The following is a 17,848-nucleotide window of genomic DNA, read 5'->3' as shown; positions in this document are numbered from 1 at the left end:
CTCGCACGATCAGCACCCCGTAGCGCTTTTAGACGGCTCGACGGGAAAGAAGCGAGACCACCGCTTGCTTCTGGTGTGACGCCACCATAGTTTGCCTTGGGTGCTTACATTCATGCATTTCGGCAGCTTCTGATGCCTTCGATGCCGAAGCTGTCCATGAGTTCATTCTATCACACTACACAGTAGCTACGCGGCTACCGTTGGTGCAATCGAGCCTAGTAAATGTACCTGAAATTGAGGTTCTCCCGGTCTAGATCCAAATGTCAGTGGAGTTCTGCGCGGAGAGGAGTACACACTTACCAGTCATGTCCGAGAATGCCGTGGCATCCAGGTCTCGACCTTCCAACCCGCCCTCCATTTGGCCCTGTATGCGGTCTCTCCGCTTGTTCTCGCGTGCGAGGACGAACCTCAGTACCAGAACGACACAGACTTCGATCAAATGGCTGACAATCATACTCCAGATTCCCAGCTCATAGCGCGGCGCTTGCGAGGTCTTGTAGAAGAATGGTCCGGCAATGTTACCGGTACAGTACCCCAAGAACAGGACGGCATTCGTGACGACCTTCTTCGTGTGACCTGCGGTGTTGGCTGTTGACATTGAAAGGATCATCACGAATGCCGCGTTATAGGGCCCAGTTAGGTAGTACGAGATAAGTCGTCCGGCTTGGTTGTCTGCCGATAAGAAGCACAGCCCAAAAGATCCCGCAATGTTCGGACAGAGGAACAGTAGGATGAACCAGCACCGTGTCTGTCGGCCCTTACGAGCCATATAGTCGTTCGTGAAGACGCAGGTCAGGATGGAAATCGCGATGATGCATCCGTACGGGATCTGCATGAGTGTGGTTACCAGCGTAGAGAAGCCGAATCCCTTGATAATGAGAGTGCCGAAGTTGCTGATGCCGCCATTGGGTATGTTTCCGACGACGCCCAGCAGAAAGAAAAGGTACAACTTGATATCTGCAAGTGCCTCGCGGATTTGATACCATTTTAGGTGTTTATTTTCAATGCCGGTCTGGTTCTCTCTTAGACGCTCCACGGCGATCCGCTTCTCGCGCAGAGAGAGGCCCTTGGCCGTCACCGGCGAATCCGGGAGGAAAATGTACATCACGATGCCCCAGATGAGGCAGAGGGCACCTATGATCAAGAATTCGAACTTCCAGCTCGGCAGCTTACCGCGGATATTGCCAATGCCGAAGCCTAGCAGACCGCCCAGAGCGATGCCAAAGCCATTTGCAGTGTACCATAGGCCCATTCTGATAGGTTGCTGTCGTCTTGTGTACCACATGCACGTGATCAGCATGAAGGAGGGATCGGAGCAGGCTTCAGCAGCGCCAGCCAAAGCTCGAAGTACGGCGAGCTCTGCGAAGTTCCTCGCGCAGGCTTGGAGCATGAGGAAGACACCCCAGAGGCATATATTAAAGCCAAGGTAGCGTCCGATTGGCAGCCTTTGCATAAGTAGGTTTGTTGGCAATGCCCACGCAAGGAAGCCTACAATGCGATAAGTGCAATGGTTAGCCATATCGTAAGATAGGAAACATGAATATGCCTTTCAGCCACATACCGAAGTAGAAGATGCTGGACAGCCAGCTGTACTGCGTTCCAACAAGCTTCAGGTCGTCTTTGATGCCGAAGATGGCGGCATATGACAGCGTGGTCTTGTCGATGTAGAAAAACGCGTAGCACACCGCAAGATACGGGAGGATCATGAAGTCGATCTTGCGAACAACCCGTCTTTCCTCTGCCGGGTCGATCGGCTCGTGGACTTCAGTAGGTGAATTGAACAGAGCCATGGCGGTGTCGCCATCGCCGGTCTTCGAGACCTTCCATTTGGCGTGCTCTGTAGTCGAGACGGTCTCATGGTGAATGGCTTCGACATCCTTCTCGATGCTGTACTCGTGTCGTTCTGGAGACACAGAGCTGGGCGTGATGTCGTCCGGGGCAATGACAGTGCGTTTGAACAGCCCCATGCTGACCTAGAGTACGCGACCTCAGCCAGATGACTGTTTGTTAGCAGATCTTCTGCAACTAGAAACGGTGAAAGTCTATAGAAAGCAGAGGCAAGACGTGAGAAAGAACGTATAATTGAAAGCTAAAGCGACAGCCTTCGTGATCATTATCTTACACACATGATTCTGCGCATGATCCTTCGCCATCATCAGCCTGTAGCGGCCTATCTTTGCACCAAACACCGACATGAAAGTGCAACCCGCAACCAATCGTGGCATGCTTTTCAGCGGAGACTGTCCAGCAGCCCTCCGTTCTCGCAGATGCAAATGCAACCACACTCCGCAAAAACTTCCCCGCACGGGGAAATGATCATCGGCGGCGACTTTATGTATTGCCGCCAAGGCGCGTTCGGCAACCTCGGTGGATCAAAAGCCGCTCACACCTTGCACAAGTTCATAGGCGTTGAGGCCTGGTACATGCCGTGTCAAGAGGGCACAGCTCGCGTGTGCGAGGCTCCCGCTACGCCGCCAAGCCTTCTTATCTCAGCTTCTGCGCTTCGCATATTGATCGTACAGCATGCGGTCTTCCTGACGGTATCTCTTGTTGCCTTGGCCAGATACATACGCCGTCGTGAAAGCATCTTGCCACATCACAGGCGTGACAGTGGGCACGCTTGAGATCGTGGGTGAATCCGGCAGAGCACCGGCCATACTCGATGACAGCGGGTTGGCAGGATACATCGCTGCCGGATGACTGGTGGGAGCAGGGTAGTGGGTAGGTCCATTCGATGTCGGTGACATTCGAGGGTTGATGAGATGTGCCGCTTGGGGCGAGGTCTGAGCCGGCGCGCCGAAGGCGGTGTTCCACTGCTGGAAGATGCCCGATGGGTCCCACACCGCGCTAGCCGGCTGCTCGTTGCTAACGACTGGCTCTAGCGCATAGCCGGTTTGAGGTGCAGACGTCACTTGCTGTTGAGGTGCGGTAAATGCTGCGTCGGTGGGCACTTGGTACCCTCCGGTCATGAAGTTCATTGCAGGATTCGCAGGTTGACTCGTTACGCCTCGGCCCGGGATATGCTCGAATGGTCGCATATAGTCGCTAGTGGGGCTCGCGGTATTCGAGTGAGCAGAGTCTTGCAGCTGGGGCCAGCTGGCCGAATGATGGACAGCTTGAGCCTGTCGAAGCTCTGGGGAAGTCCGTCGCTCTTCCGCTCCAGGGCTTCGCAACGCTAGACTTGGCTTGAGCTCAAACGGCTTGCTTGTATCCTGGCTGAATGCCTCTCGAAGTGCGTTGATCTGAGCCTGCATATCAGAGCTCGCAGAAGGTATGCACTGCTCGAGGATCCGCATGTGACGTGGGAAGTACATGCGCGCTTGTTCATAGAGCGCAGGATCTGGTGAGGTGATAGCAGCCTGGGTCACATTAGCTTCGAGCCTCTATCTGTTCATATCATCTTCGCTCACCAAATGCAACATTGCACATGTCAGCACGCAGTATATCGTAAAGTTGGTCCCGCGCTGCATGAGTTGTAGCCCATGTAGGCCAAATTCGCGGATGAGAGCCTCTTGCAGTCTGCAGAGCAGCACCGCTGACTGGAGACAGATCTCAAGCTCCGTCTTGAATGCAGGATCGCGCTTCTCCAACAGCGCTTGGACTTGGGGACGGTGCTGCATTATGACCACTAGGTTGTGGTAGATGTGTAGATATGCCACGAAGTGGTCGCCGTGCAGCCACGGTGGGCTCTCATCGTCCGGGTATTGCATCTGCAAGTCAGCTGGCAGCTGCTTCAGCCAAACGAAGAGTTCGTCGTTGTGACGGATGAAAGCCGGATCAAGAGCCCAATCCTTCTTATACCGGCGCATGTTGTGGTACAAGTTGTTCGAGTACTTGATGTTGCGTACGTTCTGTACCAGGATATTGCATCGTCTGGATGCCTGATATTCGAAAGGGTCAATGTTTGCATCAGGTGGAAGGACCTCGCTCTCAACCGTGTCAACTTCAATGGAGAAGTCCGTTCGACCCTGCGGCGCACCAACAAGGTTCTCCAACGAGAACAGTGTTTGCCATATACGCGTACGAACCATGCAGTCAGCCTTCTTGAGCGAACAAGCACTGCCAAAGCGATGCTGATCACGGTGCTCATGCAAGCCCAGGTCGAAGGCCATAGTGGTCATGTACTTGACGGCCATCCACGAGCGGTAGTAGTATCCGCGCCGTGGCACGAACTCTCGAGCTTTCATCAGCATTAGCAAGGCTTGAATGGTGCTTAGGCGAGGCACATCTTTGAAGCTCTCTTCGTGCCTGGCTGCCAGAGCCAGCCATCTTCGCACGTCGTAGGGTTCTTCGAGATAGCGAGCCACACACGCAAAGATGCCTTCCAGCAGTAGCGGCGAGATAGAATGCCGTGCGGTCTGCCATTGCTCGTAGAACGCCCGCTTGTTCAACACAGGGATATACGGGTGGATGAAGGTGAAGAAATAGCCAAAGTACTCCATCGCACGCTCATCAGTAGGCATCATCTCCGGCGGTATGCGCACTGTCGAATCAGTGCCCACCGATGGCGGTAGCGCGACCTCTGCCTCCTCCACAGCGGGAGTCTCGGCGAGGATGCGCCGCTCATTGGCTACCCACGGTGCGACACTGGTCGTCTCGATGGTCAGGTCACCCATCTGCCCCGACAGCTCCTTGACAGTGGCGTCAACCTCGTGTGGGTCGCCACTGGAGACGGAAGAGGCGTCCGTGTGGGAACGGAGCAAGCTTGGCGTTGGCCGAAATTGTGACAAATCCGGTACCGAGGTGTAGCAATCGCTGTCAGCGAGACCATATGCGGGATCCACTCGGAGGCCAAGGGGCTGGTCGAAAGGGTACGATGAGTAACTGCCACTGTCGATGCTATAGGGTGGCGCTGTCGTAGCAAGCGTGGGTTGCAGCGCAGCCGCGCTGGTAACCCAATCTTGCGATTGCGACGACGGCGTAGGATATCCATCTATCGATGTAGGAGAGTTGTTGCTGCCGAGAGTTGTCGTTTGGAAGGTAAAGTTTCCCGGGCCCGATGGCGTTGTGACGGGCTGCTGTTCGTCGTCGGAGTCCTGTGTTGGCGGCACGCATTTCAACTTCAACCGGACGCATGCTCCGCAAGGCCATGGGCCATTTTGGAGCGCGCCATCGCAGCGGATCTTGCGCTTTCGGCAGCCATCGCAAGCGCGCATTACCTTTAATCGCTTGTGTCGATTGTATTCATCGACAAACACATACTGCTTAGTGTGCCCGGACGGGAGCGGCGCCAACATAGTGGGTTCCATTGAGAAGGTGAAGTGTCCGGAGGTCGTTACGAGAATGGAAGCTATGGAGCGCGTAGCACTCGAGAGGTCACCCGAGTTTAAGAAGAGTGAGAGCAAGTGAGACCGCAATCCTCCGTGCTGAGTAAGGCATTGTTGTCTTGCATGCAGAAGCCGCTGTGTGGGATGTTTGCACGCCTCTATGTCCGGTGTTTCTTGGCCGACTACACCATGTGCGCACGTAACTTACGTCGTATAACAAATTGGGAGGTCATTGCAGCGGTAGAGTCGGCCCTTCGCGTCAACCCCACACAGCAAAGCCATCTCGATCCGAGAGAAGAGCCTTGCGGGCAGCTCGGTGGAGGCACAGCACAACGGTCGCTCGTCATCCGGTCAGCTCGCATCACATGCATGCTTGCAAGTGGCGTGACGGCCAACCTTCAGCGCGGCGTGCGCACGCGGTGACTGGGCAGACAACCCTACGTTGAGTGGCACCTGAACGCGTGTTACCACGCTGGAGACTTGCTGCAGTCGCCATCGCGGACCAAACTCTCTTTCCGTGGTCTAAACGAAGAGATTTCTTCGGTTCCTGCTTGTGGCGCTTGCGCTACGCCGCCACGAGCCCGTCCCGCCGGGTCCACTTGGGGCGCTTCTTGACGTTACACTACACTACCGAGGCCACGTTCTGGGATTTGGAAAATCGCCATCTAAGACATCCCACTCAACGAGCAACAATAAGGGGTCGAAGGTCCAGCGAGCGATTGCAGGCACGACAGAGGTGCCAAAGGTTTCAGCTTCCCAACTGCCGGTCTTCGTTCACATTGGCCCGTACCGACTACCGGAAAAAGCTTTCGACGACCATGGAGGCCGACAAGGACAACGCCAACCCTACCATTCTGAACCCGTCCGATCTCCCATCCCGCCGTAGATCCGCTCCAACGGCGAAGCGGGTAGGAATCTTCGAAGCTCTAGCGCCTGCGAACATCAGCCCTGCTGACCCGCTGGCACCGCCTGTGGCTTCAGACTCCACGCTATCAGACGACGAACGGGAGGAGATTGACGAACAAGAGGTGTACGACCTCATCTCCACTATCTCCGACCCGGAGCATCCTCTGTCGCTTGGGTCTCTGGGCGTAGTGACGCTGGACGATATCGCTATCATCCCACCTGCGTCGCCGCGCTCGCGTATCAGTAGCGTTAGGGTTCTCATTACGCCAACCACCTCGGCTTGTTCTTTGACGACAGTCATTGGCCTTGGCGTCAAAGTTAGGCTGCTCAACGCGCTACCGCCTCGGTTCCGAGTCGACGTGCGTATCAAGGAGGGTACTTCGCGTACCGCTGACGAGGTCAACAAGCAGCTAGGCGACAAGGAGCGGGTCGCTGCCGCCATGGAGAACAGGTCGCTAGTCAATGTCGTCAACAACATGCTAGCGACCTGCGCGTAAGCTGGCTATCGCGAGATGGGAAGCCAAGACCGCATGCCGGTTAAGCTTCAGGTTCGAGCATGTCACGCTGAACAAGGAGTGTCATACACTTGAATGGGACCTACACTCGCACTCCCACATGAGCTGACATCAAGCTTTAACTCCACCAACGGAAAGTTCCATCGTGCAATCGCGGAAGGTGCAAGCCGGACGTAACGTCCCTGCGCACTTCAAAGTTACATATGACCTGCGCCTTCGTTACGTTATTATCACGCAATGGGCCGCCGTCTCGATGATACTAAGAGTTCAATCGGAGTCTTTGTCGACGCGGTACCTTTGTTAGCGCGGGATGGAGTGGATTGGCGCGATGCTGTTGCTGGACACGAAGGATCGCTTCCGTGGAGAGCTTCGAAGAACGCGAGCTTTATCGAAACGAGTCATTGACACGCGTGTGATATGTGGAGAATGTCCATTAAGTTCAACTTAACTTCGACTTCGGTACCGGAAACGGTTGCGCAAGGTAGGTTCCATTTGGTCGGATATACAGATGGTCCCCCGCATCAAGGCACGCTGCAAGTCTTCCGTGTTCGATGCATGAACTCTGAGCTCCGCTCGAAATGCTAGCCGTACAAACGAAAGCATCTCATGCCCGGACTTCCAGCTATCGCAGAAGTCGCTCAACCCAAACTCCTCATTGCTCTGCAGGCGCCATGCTCCATGTCATCACCACGCTTCATGCTATGCTAACGCTCAAATTACATATCTCGCTTTCGCAAAAAAGCTCTAACCTTCTAATGGCGTGGTCCTGCTGTCGGAGACCTTCCGCTACTCTCAGCTTCGAGCGTGGGCGTGGATGCTAACGGCTGCACATGCACCGTGCTTTGCTCCGTTGGCTTATTACTGTCAGGAGGCTGATACACTGGCGGGGGTGCATCTCCTGCAGTGTACGCTGGAGGTGGCGGAGGATAGTGCTCCATGGCGTAGCCGTCGTGAGCGGAGTAGCGATTGTGTGTCATAGGCGCGCTTTGGACGTAGATCATCCGCTGCTGAACCATCCACTTGTGGTATCTCAGGGGTGGAAGGCCCTTCCGTATGCGGTGTCGAGCATGTAGGTATCCACCCACAAAGAAAAGGAGGATGGCGGCAAAGAGCACAGCGACAACGGCGTAGCGGACCGCAATGCCAGCCTGTTCATGACGTTAGCTGCTTCATTGCTAAATCCTACGGTAGCGCTACGTACCGGTGTCCACCACCATCCTACTCCTTCATATTCATCGTATACACCATAGTCTCCACCACCATCAAAGCCACCATAACCGTAGCCATTACCTCCTCCTGATTGCCGCTTCGACGCTAGGGCCGCCTTTGCAGACATGGTAATAGCCCCGTTATGGATACGTGGGATGTGTGCACAGTGCGTAGGAATATGGCCGAGGTCTTTTGCACTGTCACCCGAGTTGCTGCCAGAGGAGGAAGATTACGTATCCCTGATCAATTGTGTCTCAGATGTACGGAAAGAGCTGCCAATTGCAACGGAGATACAGAGTACCAAGACTGAGGAGGTGGTTAGGCGAGCATGTGCCTCCTGGGCATGCAAGCAAGTAGCGATTGTGGTCGTGATGATGCCGGTGTGGCAGGTGAAGTGTGGAGGAGGTTAGTGAATTCAGGCGGAACAGCCACCAGCAAGCGCTAAGGCGGGACCGAGGCGACTAGGTCTTCCAGGGGATGCGCACTGTGAAACAGGTTGCGACGCCTCGACCAATACCGTCGTGCTGGAATGTCTTGCGTCAAAATCTGACAATACATTGACTGAGACACCTCGATCGCGTGAGCAAAAGAGGCTTGCACTCGTACGGCATGGTCGTGGCTCTCACTTGCCATTGGCTGCTTCGCACGGGTGCTCGCCGGCGATGTAGCATGCACAGAAAACTGTCATGGAAGACGCACAGAAGTCACGCTAGAAGGGGCGCATGTAACGCTTGTGAACCCTAACGGCTCGTTCCTGTGGGAGGGAACTGCTGCTGATGGTCAGACGGCCGAGGGGGACATAAACATTAGGGCTGGCTGATTGTAACGAGTGGCAGGCTCGTGTACCTATTTGAGACAATCCACGCACTCCGCGGTCTGCAATGCGTTAAAGATAACTGCCGCCAGAGAATTTCGCCGAGAATCCGGCCGCCTTATCGAGCATCTGTTTACGCTGTGCATTACCGACGCGCATACCGCTCCTCATGTCTTTCTCGCGGTCGAAGGCTCGCTTGCTCGGATCATCGTCGGCATCGTTGCCTTTCGCTTGCTCGTGCTGATTCATCAACGATGGGCCACGTGCCTTCTCCTGTTGTTCACACGGTCAGCGAGCTCATTTCACACAGCAGAAGATGGGTTGAGCATACAATATCCTGTTTCTTCCTCAAGCTCTCAACGTCTTCGCGTACGCTCGTAGTCGACCTCGCTGCGGTCATGCTTGCTGGCGGTGCCGCTTTCGAGACACCCATTACCTCGTCTCGCAGTCGTTTCTGTCTTTGCTCGGGCGTCTCATTCCATGCAGACTTGTCATCAGCTGCTGCATCTGGCCCTTTTGCGCTCTTTCCAGTATTGAAGCCTCGAGGTCTCTGCTTGGTTGGATCCATCCGCGCAGCTAGACCGTCTTGCTCTGGAGGCATCATCATCCACTCATCCCTCTTCGTCCTTTCAGAGCTTCCATCATATCCTGTTGGTGCCACATTCAATTCTGCATTGCCTACATCCAGTGTAGGCAGAGCTGGCTTGCTAAATCAGTACAAGCCCGCCCACATGGGGGCTGGTATAAGTTACCTTGTTCGTGTTGATGGTTGGCAACGCTGGTCCAAAGTCGTCCTCATCTCCCTCGCTATCGGCATCGGCCTCTATTGCTGGCTCTAACGGACGTTCGTCAAGCGACGCAGGTGGCATGGCTGGTCCAATTACTCTTGGACGCTTCTCACTCTCATCATTACCTTTTGCGCCGGCTTCATCCTGCAGATCGTCGGCTTGTTGCCTCTTGCGCTTAGCGATGAGATGTGGTGGTAGGCCTGGCCCAATGCCTGACATGTTGATCCGAAGTGTGGATGTAGGAGATATAGGCAAAGGTATCTACATGGGTGACGACTAGAGTGAAGGCACATGTTCCAAACTACACTGCTAGAGAAATTGACGCCTTAGGCAGCTCTGACTTGTCGGCTGCACTGTATCACTCCACCTGCATGCATGTATATGCTGCCCCAGTAGTAACTTGCCGCCAACCCATCGTAGCGAAACAGTCCCGCAAGTGAGGAACGATTTCGAACGGGATTACATCGCATTGGTGCCATAAATTTGGCGCAACAGCATCCTTTCCGGACACCCAAGATTCTTAAGCTTCAGCCTGCGATTCGAATACTGGCGGTCCTAACCGCAAGTCTTGGTCTATGCTGGCCGACGGAGGGATCTAACGCCATGTGCGTGTGGCTAGCGGGCCGATGAGTTCCGTCTCTGGTGGCCATAACGGCGGTATCAATGAAGATGCTGAGGCGGACGAGTCAATGCGCTCGGAGGAGCAGAGAGCATTCGACCAGGATACGGACGAAGCTGAAGACGCGCCCGTAGGCTGGGAAGAACTAAAGGATGGAGTGGATAACGAAGTTGCGGATTATGAGCCGCCGGTGACTGGCATGGAGCCCAGGAGCGTAAGTCCACCAGGCGAGGACGATGTACCTCAGCTATCACATGGTGTTGTGGACGATGGCAATGGCGAAATGCTGTCTGACATGCTCCCCGGTGATGAGCCTGATCTAAGACCCACCACTCCCATCGTGCAGAGCCCAATCGTAAGTCCAGCGGAATCCGGCTCAATACCAGACGACACTCCGTCATTGCACGGCTCTTTGGCCTCATCTCCAGGTCGCCTTGCGTCTCCATCTCCGCTGGCACGACGAGCTGTATCCAGAACGGCATCCGGAGCTTTGCAACCTTTCGAGCGGCGCTTCGAGACCCGGCTATCTGCTTCGCCGTCTGGTTCGCCTCGGCCTGCTTCGCCAGGGTTCTTGACCCCACACTCTCGCCAAATATCACTCACATCTCGCATCTCGCAGCTTTCGTCACAAGACGAGGGTCTTGGAGATGAGACACCTCAGGCACCGTGGGAAGTGGTCCGTTGGACGAAACTACGGCTCATCACAGGCCAAGCGTTCTCCGAAGCAGGCAAGCGCAATTTTGGGCGTCCGACATGCCTCGCCGTCTCTGCATTGATTGCGATTGGCACTTCGAAGGGTCTCATCCTTGGTTTTGACTATCACCAGACGCTTAAGATCATCATTGGTCAGGGCACTAAGGCTACAGAGTGCGGGAGTGTCACTTCCCTCGCTATCGCTGCTGATTACTCTACCATCGCGAGCGGACACGCTAATGGCTCCATCTTCACATGGGAGATCAGCCGACCTGCGAGACCCTTCCTGCAGATTCCAGCGCTTGATCGGAGCGTACTGCAACAACAGTATCATGATGATGGCCATATGGTGGGCACGGCAGTGCTACATATCGGTTTTCTGGGAACCAGACATACGGCCCTTGTGTCTGCAGATGCCGGAGGTATGGCCTTCTCCCACATAGCCACCAGAGGTCTTGGTCCGGTCGCCCGCACAGTCAGGTCGACACGCCTTCTTGGTAGATACCCTGCAGTGAAAGCGGAGGCTGACCGCAGTCGCAAGCCAAGCTCCGTGCTTGCCTTCTCGCCCTTACCGCTGGGTAATGTTGAGCAGGCTACTGACAGTATGGGGCTCACAGCGCTCTTGACGCCATATTTGCTTGTTGTAGTGTCTACAACACCAATCGCCCGAACACAGTACAAGTCACCTAGGCCGAAGGAGGTTAAGCCACACAGCACGCTCAGCGGTTCCCTTGCATGGTTTCCGGCTGTCAAGCTGAAGCCGTCCAATTCCTCAGCTGAGCCCAGCAATTCGGATACTAAACTGGCATACTGTTGGTCTAATGTAGTCACTGTCTTAGATGTTAAGGTAATGGAGAATGAAGACGCTGTGAAGCCCCCAAGCCTTGAGTTCCATCTACGACGTCGCTGGCACGCTGAAGAAGCAGTAGTCGGCATACAGTGGCTCGGACGCTCTGTGCTCGGTGTGCTTACGATTAGTCAGAGACTCTTGATTGTGGAAGATGGCAGTCTGCAGGTAACAGACGCCATTGACCTCATCCACAAGCACATCTATCACCAGGATCTATTCTCCCAGCAACTGCATTCTGTGGTCGAACATCTGGACACTGATGATCCCTCGCTCCACGGCGTTGTCGCAGATGCCTTCTTTATGAGCTTTCGAGCTTACAAAGGTCGCACCTTCCTGCTTGGCTTCAACGATCTGACCGTCGGCACGTTGTCGAACTGGGCGGACAGGCTGGTGGCTCTCATGGAAGCTGGTGACCATATTGCTGCCATTCGCCTGGCTACGGACTATTACACCAGCGGTGCGCATAACGTTGCCATCGGGCTGCCAGAAGACGACGAGTCAAGGCATGAGATGGTCAGGGAGAGATTGCTGGCTATGCTCTCCGCATCCCTCAACTACACCTTCGCGCAGAAGGAAGAGCACCGGACCAGTAGGCTCCAGGAGCTGGCCGAGGTTTGCTTCGAGGCTTGCACAAGGATGAAGGACACGGACTACCTGTATAACGAGGTATATGAGATGTTTGATGAAGCAGACGAGGGATCTACTTTCGTACTCACACTTGAACCCTACGTGCTTGACGGAGAGATCAGATCGGTGCCTACGGAGGTGGTGAAGAGCATAGTCGCACATTTCATCGCGGAGAATCAAGCCGGCAGGCTTGAAGAGCTGCTATGCCGACTCGATCCACTTTCCTTCGATCTTGATCAAATTACAATGCTTTGTAGGCAGCATAGCCTCTACGACGCCTTGATTTATGTCTGGACACAAGGCATTGGCGACTTCGTGACGCCTCTTGTGGACATACTCACCTTGATCCGAATGCTGCAAGAGGGTAACGATACTGACCAATCCTTGGCCGGCAACCCTTTTTACGAATCAGCGATGAAGGTGTTTCCGTACCTTGCATACTCCCTGACTGGTAGACGTTACCCTAGCGGTGATGTGCTGGACGAAGATGAGTCTGCGCGAGTCAAGGCGGATTTATATGAGTACGTCTTCGCAGGTACTCCGACGGCTTGGCCTCCGGGCAGCAAGCGTGTCTTGCACACGACGAGCGACGCCTCCTTGGAGCCCGCATTTCCGTATCTGGTCTTACTCTTGGAATTCGACACGGCAAGCTTCATGAGCATGCTCAATGAAGCGTTCGAAGACTCTTTCCTCAATGAGTCAAGTGACGACCATGCCATGAAGGGACCCATGGCGAACGGCACGCCCAGCAGGCCAGGATATAAGATGACGAGGCAGCACATCATCAGCATCATGCTGGACGTAGTGCGGCAGCACGAGTTTGACCCTGTGCAAGTCGTCTACCTGGAGATGTTTATTGCACGTAGCCTGCCGAAGTACCCGGGTCAGCTAGTCTTCTCTGGCTCACTGCTTAACCAGATTCTTCAGAGGCTATGTCAGCCGCCCACGGATGCGCTTCGTGAGGACTGCCAGTTGAGCGTTGAATACATGCTATCGGCGTACCATCCGTCAAATATCGCAGCGGTCATCGCGGCTCTGCATGATGCTCGTTTCTACAGAGTATTGAAGTCCGTCTATCGAAGCGAACGCCTTCTCACCGAGCTATTAGAGCTATACTTCGAGGACGCGGAAGACCAATACGGCGTGTTCGACGACATTGCTTTCAGTCTAAAATCTGCCACCGATGCGAGTCCGAAACAGATTGCTGCTGTCAAGCGGGCGATCATAGACCATATCGGCGACCTTAGCAAGCTGGACATCAGTCGCACAGCGCGCACGCTTGCTGTGTACGCCAAGGACCTGCTGAGACCGGCAGTGTCTGCGCTTGAGGAGTCGAGGTTGCGGTTCAGTCTCCTACGTGCGCTGTTGGAACCCGCCCTCCTGCAGGATCCCCGCCAGCGGCAGGTCGCTTTGCTCTTACAACCAGGCGAAGCTGCTCCTTTCGTTGAACAATATGTGCAACTGATGTGTGTCCATGATCCAGGACATGTTGCCGACTACGTCAATATCCTACCAACATCAGAATTGCAACTAGATAACCTGTTGCCGGCTATGGAGAGGGCTGGCGTCGTTGACGCTGCGGTCGTGCTTCTTAGCCGTGATGGGCGCGCCCGAGATGCCATTGATCGCTTAGTCGTCCACCTGCAGACATTGGAGCAAGCACTGACAAGTCTTCTTGCTGCGGCGGCTGACTCGCCAGATCCAACGTCAAGCAAAGAAGCTGCGGACGACCTCGTAGAAGCGGTCGAGAAGTATACGAAAATCGGCACCTGGATCTGTCAAGGCCAGAGCGCGAGTGTTCAGCGTCGACCGCGACCTCGCACAAATTTCGCGTGGGACATTCGAGAGGATGATCTTGACCTTGACGAATACCTCTGGTTGAACCTGGTCCATGCTGTCGTGCAGCTGGCCAAGAATGTTAACCTAGCGCTACATCATGCTGAAGATGCGCAGTCTCACGGCGAGAGCGAGACAGTAGAGTTCTCCAACATGACTTCTGCTTTGCGACTCAGCGTTCAGCAGGTCTTTACCTCTTTGCTTGCCGCGACATCAACACCTAGCATCCAACAAGAAGCGGGCACATCAGCTGCTCATCGACCGACGCCCGACAATCTCAGCTGTCTCCGCGTGCTGAGAGCCTTCTTATCTCGCGCTAGCAAGACGGCACCTTCGCTATCTGACCTTCGCGAAGTCTTGTCGGACATTTTCTCGGCGTACACATACGAGCAAGGCGTACTCGAGCTGGCTAACGAGCTGCTGGGAAGCGACGTGTTTGCAGACGTCCGGGAGGCGAACGAGCTACGGCAGCGAGGTTGGCGACCTCGAGCGCAGGTCTGCGAGCATTGTAAGCGCCGTGCTTGGGGTCCGGGTATCGGAGAGGTTGTCTGGGATGAGTGGGTGCTACGAGAGCAAAGCAGGGAGGCCGAGAAAGCTCGTAAGCTTGCTGAGCGAACCGGCGGCGAGGAAGTCCGCCGCCAGGACAGAGGCAAGGCTAGAGCTAGCGATGTCGGCTTAGCCGAGCGGAATGACGACCAGGACAAGGAGGCGCGAAAGCTGGCACTTGTGGTCTTTGCCTGCCGGCATGTGTTCCACCGTGTCTGCTTGGACGAGAGCTACCGAGATAGCGGACGTCCGATAACGGGAGTGTATAAATGTCCGATATGTAGAGAACGGACGTGAATCGAAAAGAGTTGCTCAAACTTGTCATAATATCATCTGTCGTTACGTCTGGTGTGAGTCTCCGTTTCTGTCACCTAAAAACTCAGCTCTGACCGCGATGAGGTCTATGCTTTGTCCTCCCTCTGACCACCACAAACAGCAGGGCAGGAACCATCGTTGCTCGTATCTCGGACTAAACACTTTTCAGTATGTCATCGACATTCTGGATGATCGGGTGCTTGAGCGGCGCATCCAGCGTCGTCTTGGGCGCCTTCGGTGCTCATGGCCTCAAGAGCCGTATCGACAGCCCGGCCCGTCTCGCGAACTGGCATACTGCGGCACAATATCAAGTGGGTCAACCAAGCGGTATATGACGAGAACAAGGCATCGTTGCTAATCAACAATAATAGTTGATGCACTCGGTCGCCTTACTGGTTGCTGACCAAGCTGCTCCTAAGAATGTACGGAGTCTTGAGCCTCCGAGATGATATTGATATTTGCATTGACCAGTCTCCAGATTTGGGCGAAGAGTCTCTTCACGGCAGTAGGACAATCCTCATTGCCATTGCTAATACATGCATCTATCGCTGACATGCGCAGGGAATCACCATGTTCTCTGGCTCTCTCTACCTGCTGGTTCTCGATCCTCAACGGTTCAAGCTCATGGGCCCTGTTACTCCGTTAGGCGGTACATGTCTGATAGGTGGATGGATTGCGCTGGCGATAGGCAGTCGCGGCAGGATCGCTGGAAGCAGGCTATGACCGGATTGCGATGGCTTAATCAATTGTGCACCGTCTTGTGGTACTTTAATATAGTTCTACTCATTCCCGAGTTCATACCAACAGGGGTCGCAGCTGCATATTACCCGGAACGCTACGCCTCGCTCTTGATAATATCGCCAACCTCGCTATGTTTCAGTGAGAAGAAAGTAAACTCGTACGGCAAGCAAACGTTCAAAGTTCATCCCTACCCGGACCCCGAAACTCCCATCCTCGAGGCCTGATAGGCCTTCCAAGCCAGAAGTCGGTCAGCCTGCTCATCTCATGTGTGGCGATACTGCCCAGCTTCTGCGGTAGTCCCAGCCACGAGTTCAGGACAAAGACATAAGCCCGCCAGACAAGGCCAAACTCCTGCCAGAAAGCGTCGCTCAACGAGTCTACATGCTTCGGTGGCAATTCGTCCGCATCTGCAAAATCGTCCAGCTCGCCAAGCCCGTCCGCGCTCTCCGCAGGGCTTGCGTGTGCAGCCTTCCTTTCCGCGATTGGGTCGGCAATGTTCAGTTCAGCAGCGAGCATGCCTCGAAAACGTTCCAATGCTTTCATCGCGGAGCTAATCTTATCCAACGTGTTTATCAGCGCGACCAATTCGGTCCGACGCAACAGCGGCTTTTCTTCGCCTGCGTGTCCGTTCCCGAACTCGAAGAGCACCTTCAGTGCGGTGCCGAAACCGTTGGTCTGGATTTTACCCCATAGACGGCACTTGTCGCACCCGACGCAGTCCATGATCCTACTCACGTTACGGAAACGGTTACGGAAGTCTTCTTTGAGGCTGATGCCATTCTCCATCTGATCGTCCTGAAACATGACGCTCTCGTCGAAGATGTGCGGTCCAGCTGGTATAGCAGAGGCCAATCTCGTGATCATCTCCTTGGTCTTTTTGTCCTGCTGAGGGTCGCCTGTGCAGAAGGTGTAGTCTGGAACGTATTCGCGCAGCTTGCCAACTGCGCGTAGTACGAGTGCATAGTTGAAGTAAAGGTTGGAGATGCGCTCCGGGTATTCGTGCAGCCGCTCTTTGTAGCACTGGAGGTTCGGTCCCCATTGCCCGGTCGTCTGGTTCAGGTAATCGTAGCACAAGTGCGTCGATATGGAAGCATGCATGCCGGAGATAATGCGGTAGAAGACCCGTTTCTCCAAGCACGTGTTTTCGGAATCATCGAGTGCTTCAGCTGTGCCGGACTTGACCGCCTTCTCGCGGTCGTGGGCCCGCATCACCTGCTTGAAGTCCATAGCTGCCTGTGCTTGGTTCTGCGAGAGTGCCGGCTGCGGCGCAGAAAGACCTGGTACTCCGACGCTATGATCGCTGACTGGATCTTTGGAGAAACAGTTCTCTCGATAGATCGCTTCCCAGACCTGGTGGGCACCTTCTCCGGCATACCCAGTGAAGCGCTCAGGGTTGTTCGCCAAGCTGACATAGTCGCCTTTCCCACCTGCCGTCTCGTCTTCTGGCACGCAGTAGTCCCGATCGTCACACTCGTCGTCGTACTCAACCACGCAACTCTCGCCTACACCGGCACCGAGCTGATCTAACAGCGGCCTTTGTCGCTCTTGCTGTTGCTTCCTTCCTGGATGCTGCGCCCTTGGACCTTCCAGTTTACTGAGCTCCTCCGCCCGCCATATCTTCGGTACGTCTTCCTCATTCTCCAGCGTTGTTACAGCGCAGGCTATATTCCCGCATAATCCATTCTCATCGTCCCAGAATGGGCACTCTTTGTTGTACAAATTTAGCCGATAGTATGAGAAGAAGTCCGTGTTGTTCGCCAAATTCCGCACATATGGATGTAGTCTGTCGTTCAGAGTGTCGAGATCAGCATATGATGCGCAAGCGTCGGACACCTTCGCGGTCGGCTCGAGCTGAAATGCATCAATGATTACCCTTGACGTAGATTCGGGGTTGGACGAGGTACTTACAGCGCAAACGTCTGGGTTACTATGCGAAGATGAAGGCGTTGCTGCCCGTGTTATACAGTCTCCGCTGAACAGAGCGAAGACTGCAAGGTAGAAGGCGCCGGCTCGTGATCTACGCATGATATCGAATGTCGAAGCTTCACCCAACGTCAGCGCTGCAATGCTGTCAAACGGGTCAACTTACCAGATCCTCGTGTCGTGTCTAGCCTCCACAGGT

General features: G+C 54.7%; 8 protein-coding genes across 8 annotated transcripts; 3 read left to right on the top strand and 5 right to left on the bottom strand.

Annotated features, from left to right (window-relative positions):
* Position 1: 1 nt before the first annotated feature.
* On the bottom strand, positions 2-2,228 carry BAUCODRAFT_521364 (uncharacterized protein). Its single transcript, XM_007679487.1, has 3 exons — positions 1,562-2,228; positions 301-1,488; positions 2-250 (listed from the first exon to the last, which is right to left on the bottom strand). The coding sequence occupies exons 1-3, from the start codon at positions 1,965-1,967 to the stop codon at positions 216-218; spliced, it is 1,629 nt and encodes a 542-aa protein (XP_007677677.1). The 5' UTR covers positions 1,968-2,228; the 3' UTR covers positions 2-215.
* Positions 2,229-5,387, bottom strand: BAUCODRAFT_521363 (uncharacterized protein). The gene is made up of 2 exons (XM_007679486.1): positions 3,411-5,387; positions 2,229-3,359 (listed from the first exon to the last, which is right to left on the bottom strand). Exons 1-2 carry the CDS (start codon positions 5,247-5,249, stop codon positions 2,490-2,492), a joined length of 2,709 nt encoding a protein of 902 aa, XP_007677676.1. The 5' UTR covers positions 5,250-5,387; the 3' UTR covers positions 2,229-2,489.
* Positions 5,388-5,922: 535 nt separating this feature from the next.
* BAUCODRAFT_140220 (uncharacterized protein) lies at positions 5,923-6,670 on the top strand (the record flags this gene model as incomplete). Its single annotated transcript, XM_007679485.1, has 1 exon — positions 5,923-6,670. Exon 1 carries the CDS (start codon positions 6,086-6,088, stop codon positions 6,668-6,670), a length of 585 nt encoding a protein of 194 aa, XP_007677675.1. The 5' UTR covers positions 5,923-6,085.
* Positions 6,671-7,440: 770 nt separating this feature from the next.
* BAUCODRAFT_72021 (uncharacterized protein) lies at positions 7,441-7,833 on the bottom strand (the record flags this gene model as incomplete). Its single annotated transcript, XM_007679342.1, has 1 exon — positions 7,441-7,833. A coding segment is annotated over one exon (393 nt), but the record flags the coding sequence as incomplete, so codon positions are not given.
* Positions 7,834-8,754: 921 nt separating this feature from the next.
* BAUCODRAFT_34994 (uncharacterized protein) lies at positions 8,755-9,767 on the bottom strand. Its single transcript, XM_007679194.1, has 3 exons — positions 9,464-9,767; positions 9,043-9,414; positions 8,755-8,984 (listed from the first exon to the last, which is right to left on the bottom strand). Exons 1-3 carry the CDS (start codon positions 9,716-9,718, stop codon positions 8,784-8,786), a joined length of 828 nt encoding a protein of 275 aa, XP_007677384.1. The 5' UTR covers positions 9,719-9,767; the 3' UTR covers positions 8,755-8,783.
* A 646-nt stretch (positions 9,768-10,413) lies between these two features.
* Positions 10,414-14,967, top strand: BAUCODRAFT_72831 (uncharacterized protein; the record flags this gene model as incomplete). The annotated part of the gene is made up of 1 exon (XM_007679408.1): positions 10,414-14,967. The coding sequence occupies one exon, from the start codon at positions 10,414-10,416 to the stop codon at positions 14,965-14,967; it is 4,554 nt and encodes a 1,517-aa protein (XP_007677598.1).
* A 188-nt stretch (positions 14,968-15,155) lies between these two features.
* Positions 15,156-15,708, top strand: BAUCODRAFT_73007 (uncharacterized protein; the record flags this gene model as incomplete). Its single annotated transcript, XM_007679419.1, has 4 exons — positions 15,156-15,296; positions 15,357-15,407; positions 15,464-15,490; positions 15,547-15,708. The coding sequence occupies 4 exons, from the start codon at positions 15,156-15,158 to the stop codon at positions 15,706-15,708; spliced, it is 381 nt and encodes a 126-aa protein (XP_007677609.1).
* A 192-nt stretch (positions 15,709-15,900) lies between these two features.
* Positions 15,901-17,751, bottom strand: BAUCODRAFT_123479 (uncharacterized protein; the record flags this gene model as incomplete). Its single annotated transcript, XM_007679484.1, has 2 exons — positions 15,901-17,577; positions 17,635-17,751. 2 exons carry the CDS (start codon positions 17,749-17,751, stop codon positions 15,901-15,903), a joined length of 1,794 nt encoding a protein of 597 aa, XP_007677674.1.
* Between the last annotated feature and the right edge of the window lie 97 nt (positions 17,752-17,848).

Source organism: Baudoinia panamericana (genome assembly GCF_000338955.1).
Source record: "Baudoinia panamericana UAMH 10762 unplaced genomic scaffold BAUCOscaffold_8, whole genome shotgun sequence".
In the NCBI taxonomy this organism is placed as follows: domain Eukaryota; kingdom Fungi; phylum Ascomycota; class Dothideomycetes; order Mycosphaerellales; family Teratosphaeriaceae; genus Baudoinia; species Baudoinia panamericana.
Note: the sequence above shows the minus strand (reverse complement) of the source record. Positions and strands in the feature narration are given on the sequence as shown.

Excerpts from the sequence above, each read along its gene's own strand:
- BAUCODRAFT_521364 (XM_007679487.1), bottom strand. The coding sequence starts at position 1,967 with ATGGGGCTGTTCAAACGCACTGTCATTGCCCCGGACGACATCACGCCC. Across the intron at positions 1,489-1,561 it reads GTCCAGCATCTTCTACTTCG|GCTTCCTTGCGTGGGCATTG; the intron begins GTATGTGGCTGA and ends ATCGCATTGTAG. Across the intron at positions 251-300 it reads GGCATTCTCGGACATGACTG|ACCGGGAGAACCTCAATTTC; the intron begins GTAAGTGTGTAC and ends ATTTGGATCTAG.
- BAUCODRAFT_521363 (XM_007679486.1), bottom strand. The coding sequence starts at position 5,249 with ATGGAACCCACTATGTTGGCGCCGCTCCCGTCCGGGCACACTAAGCAG. Across the intron at positions 3,360-3,410 it reads CATGTGCAATGTTGCATTTG|GCTGCTATCACCTCACCAGA; the intron begins GTGAGCGAAGAT and ends AATGTGACCCAG.
- BAUCODRAFT_34994 (XM_007679194.1), bottom strand. The coding sequence starts at position 9,718 with ATGTCAGGCATTGGGCCAGGCCTACCACCACATCTCATCGCTAAGCGC. Across the intron at positions 9,415-9,463 it reads CAACCATCAACACGAACAAG|CCAGCTCTGCCTACACTGGA; the intron begins GTAACTTATACC and ends TGATTTAGCAAG. Across the intron at positions 8,985-9,042 it reads TGAGGAAGAAACAGGATATT|GAGAAGGCACGTGGCCCATC; the intron begins GTATGCTCAACC and ends TGTGAACAACAG.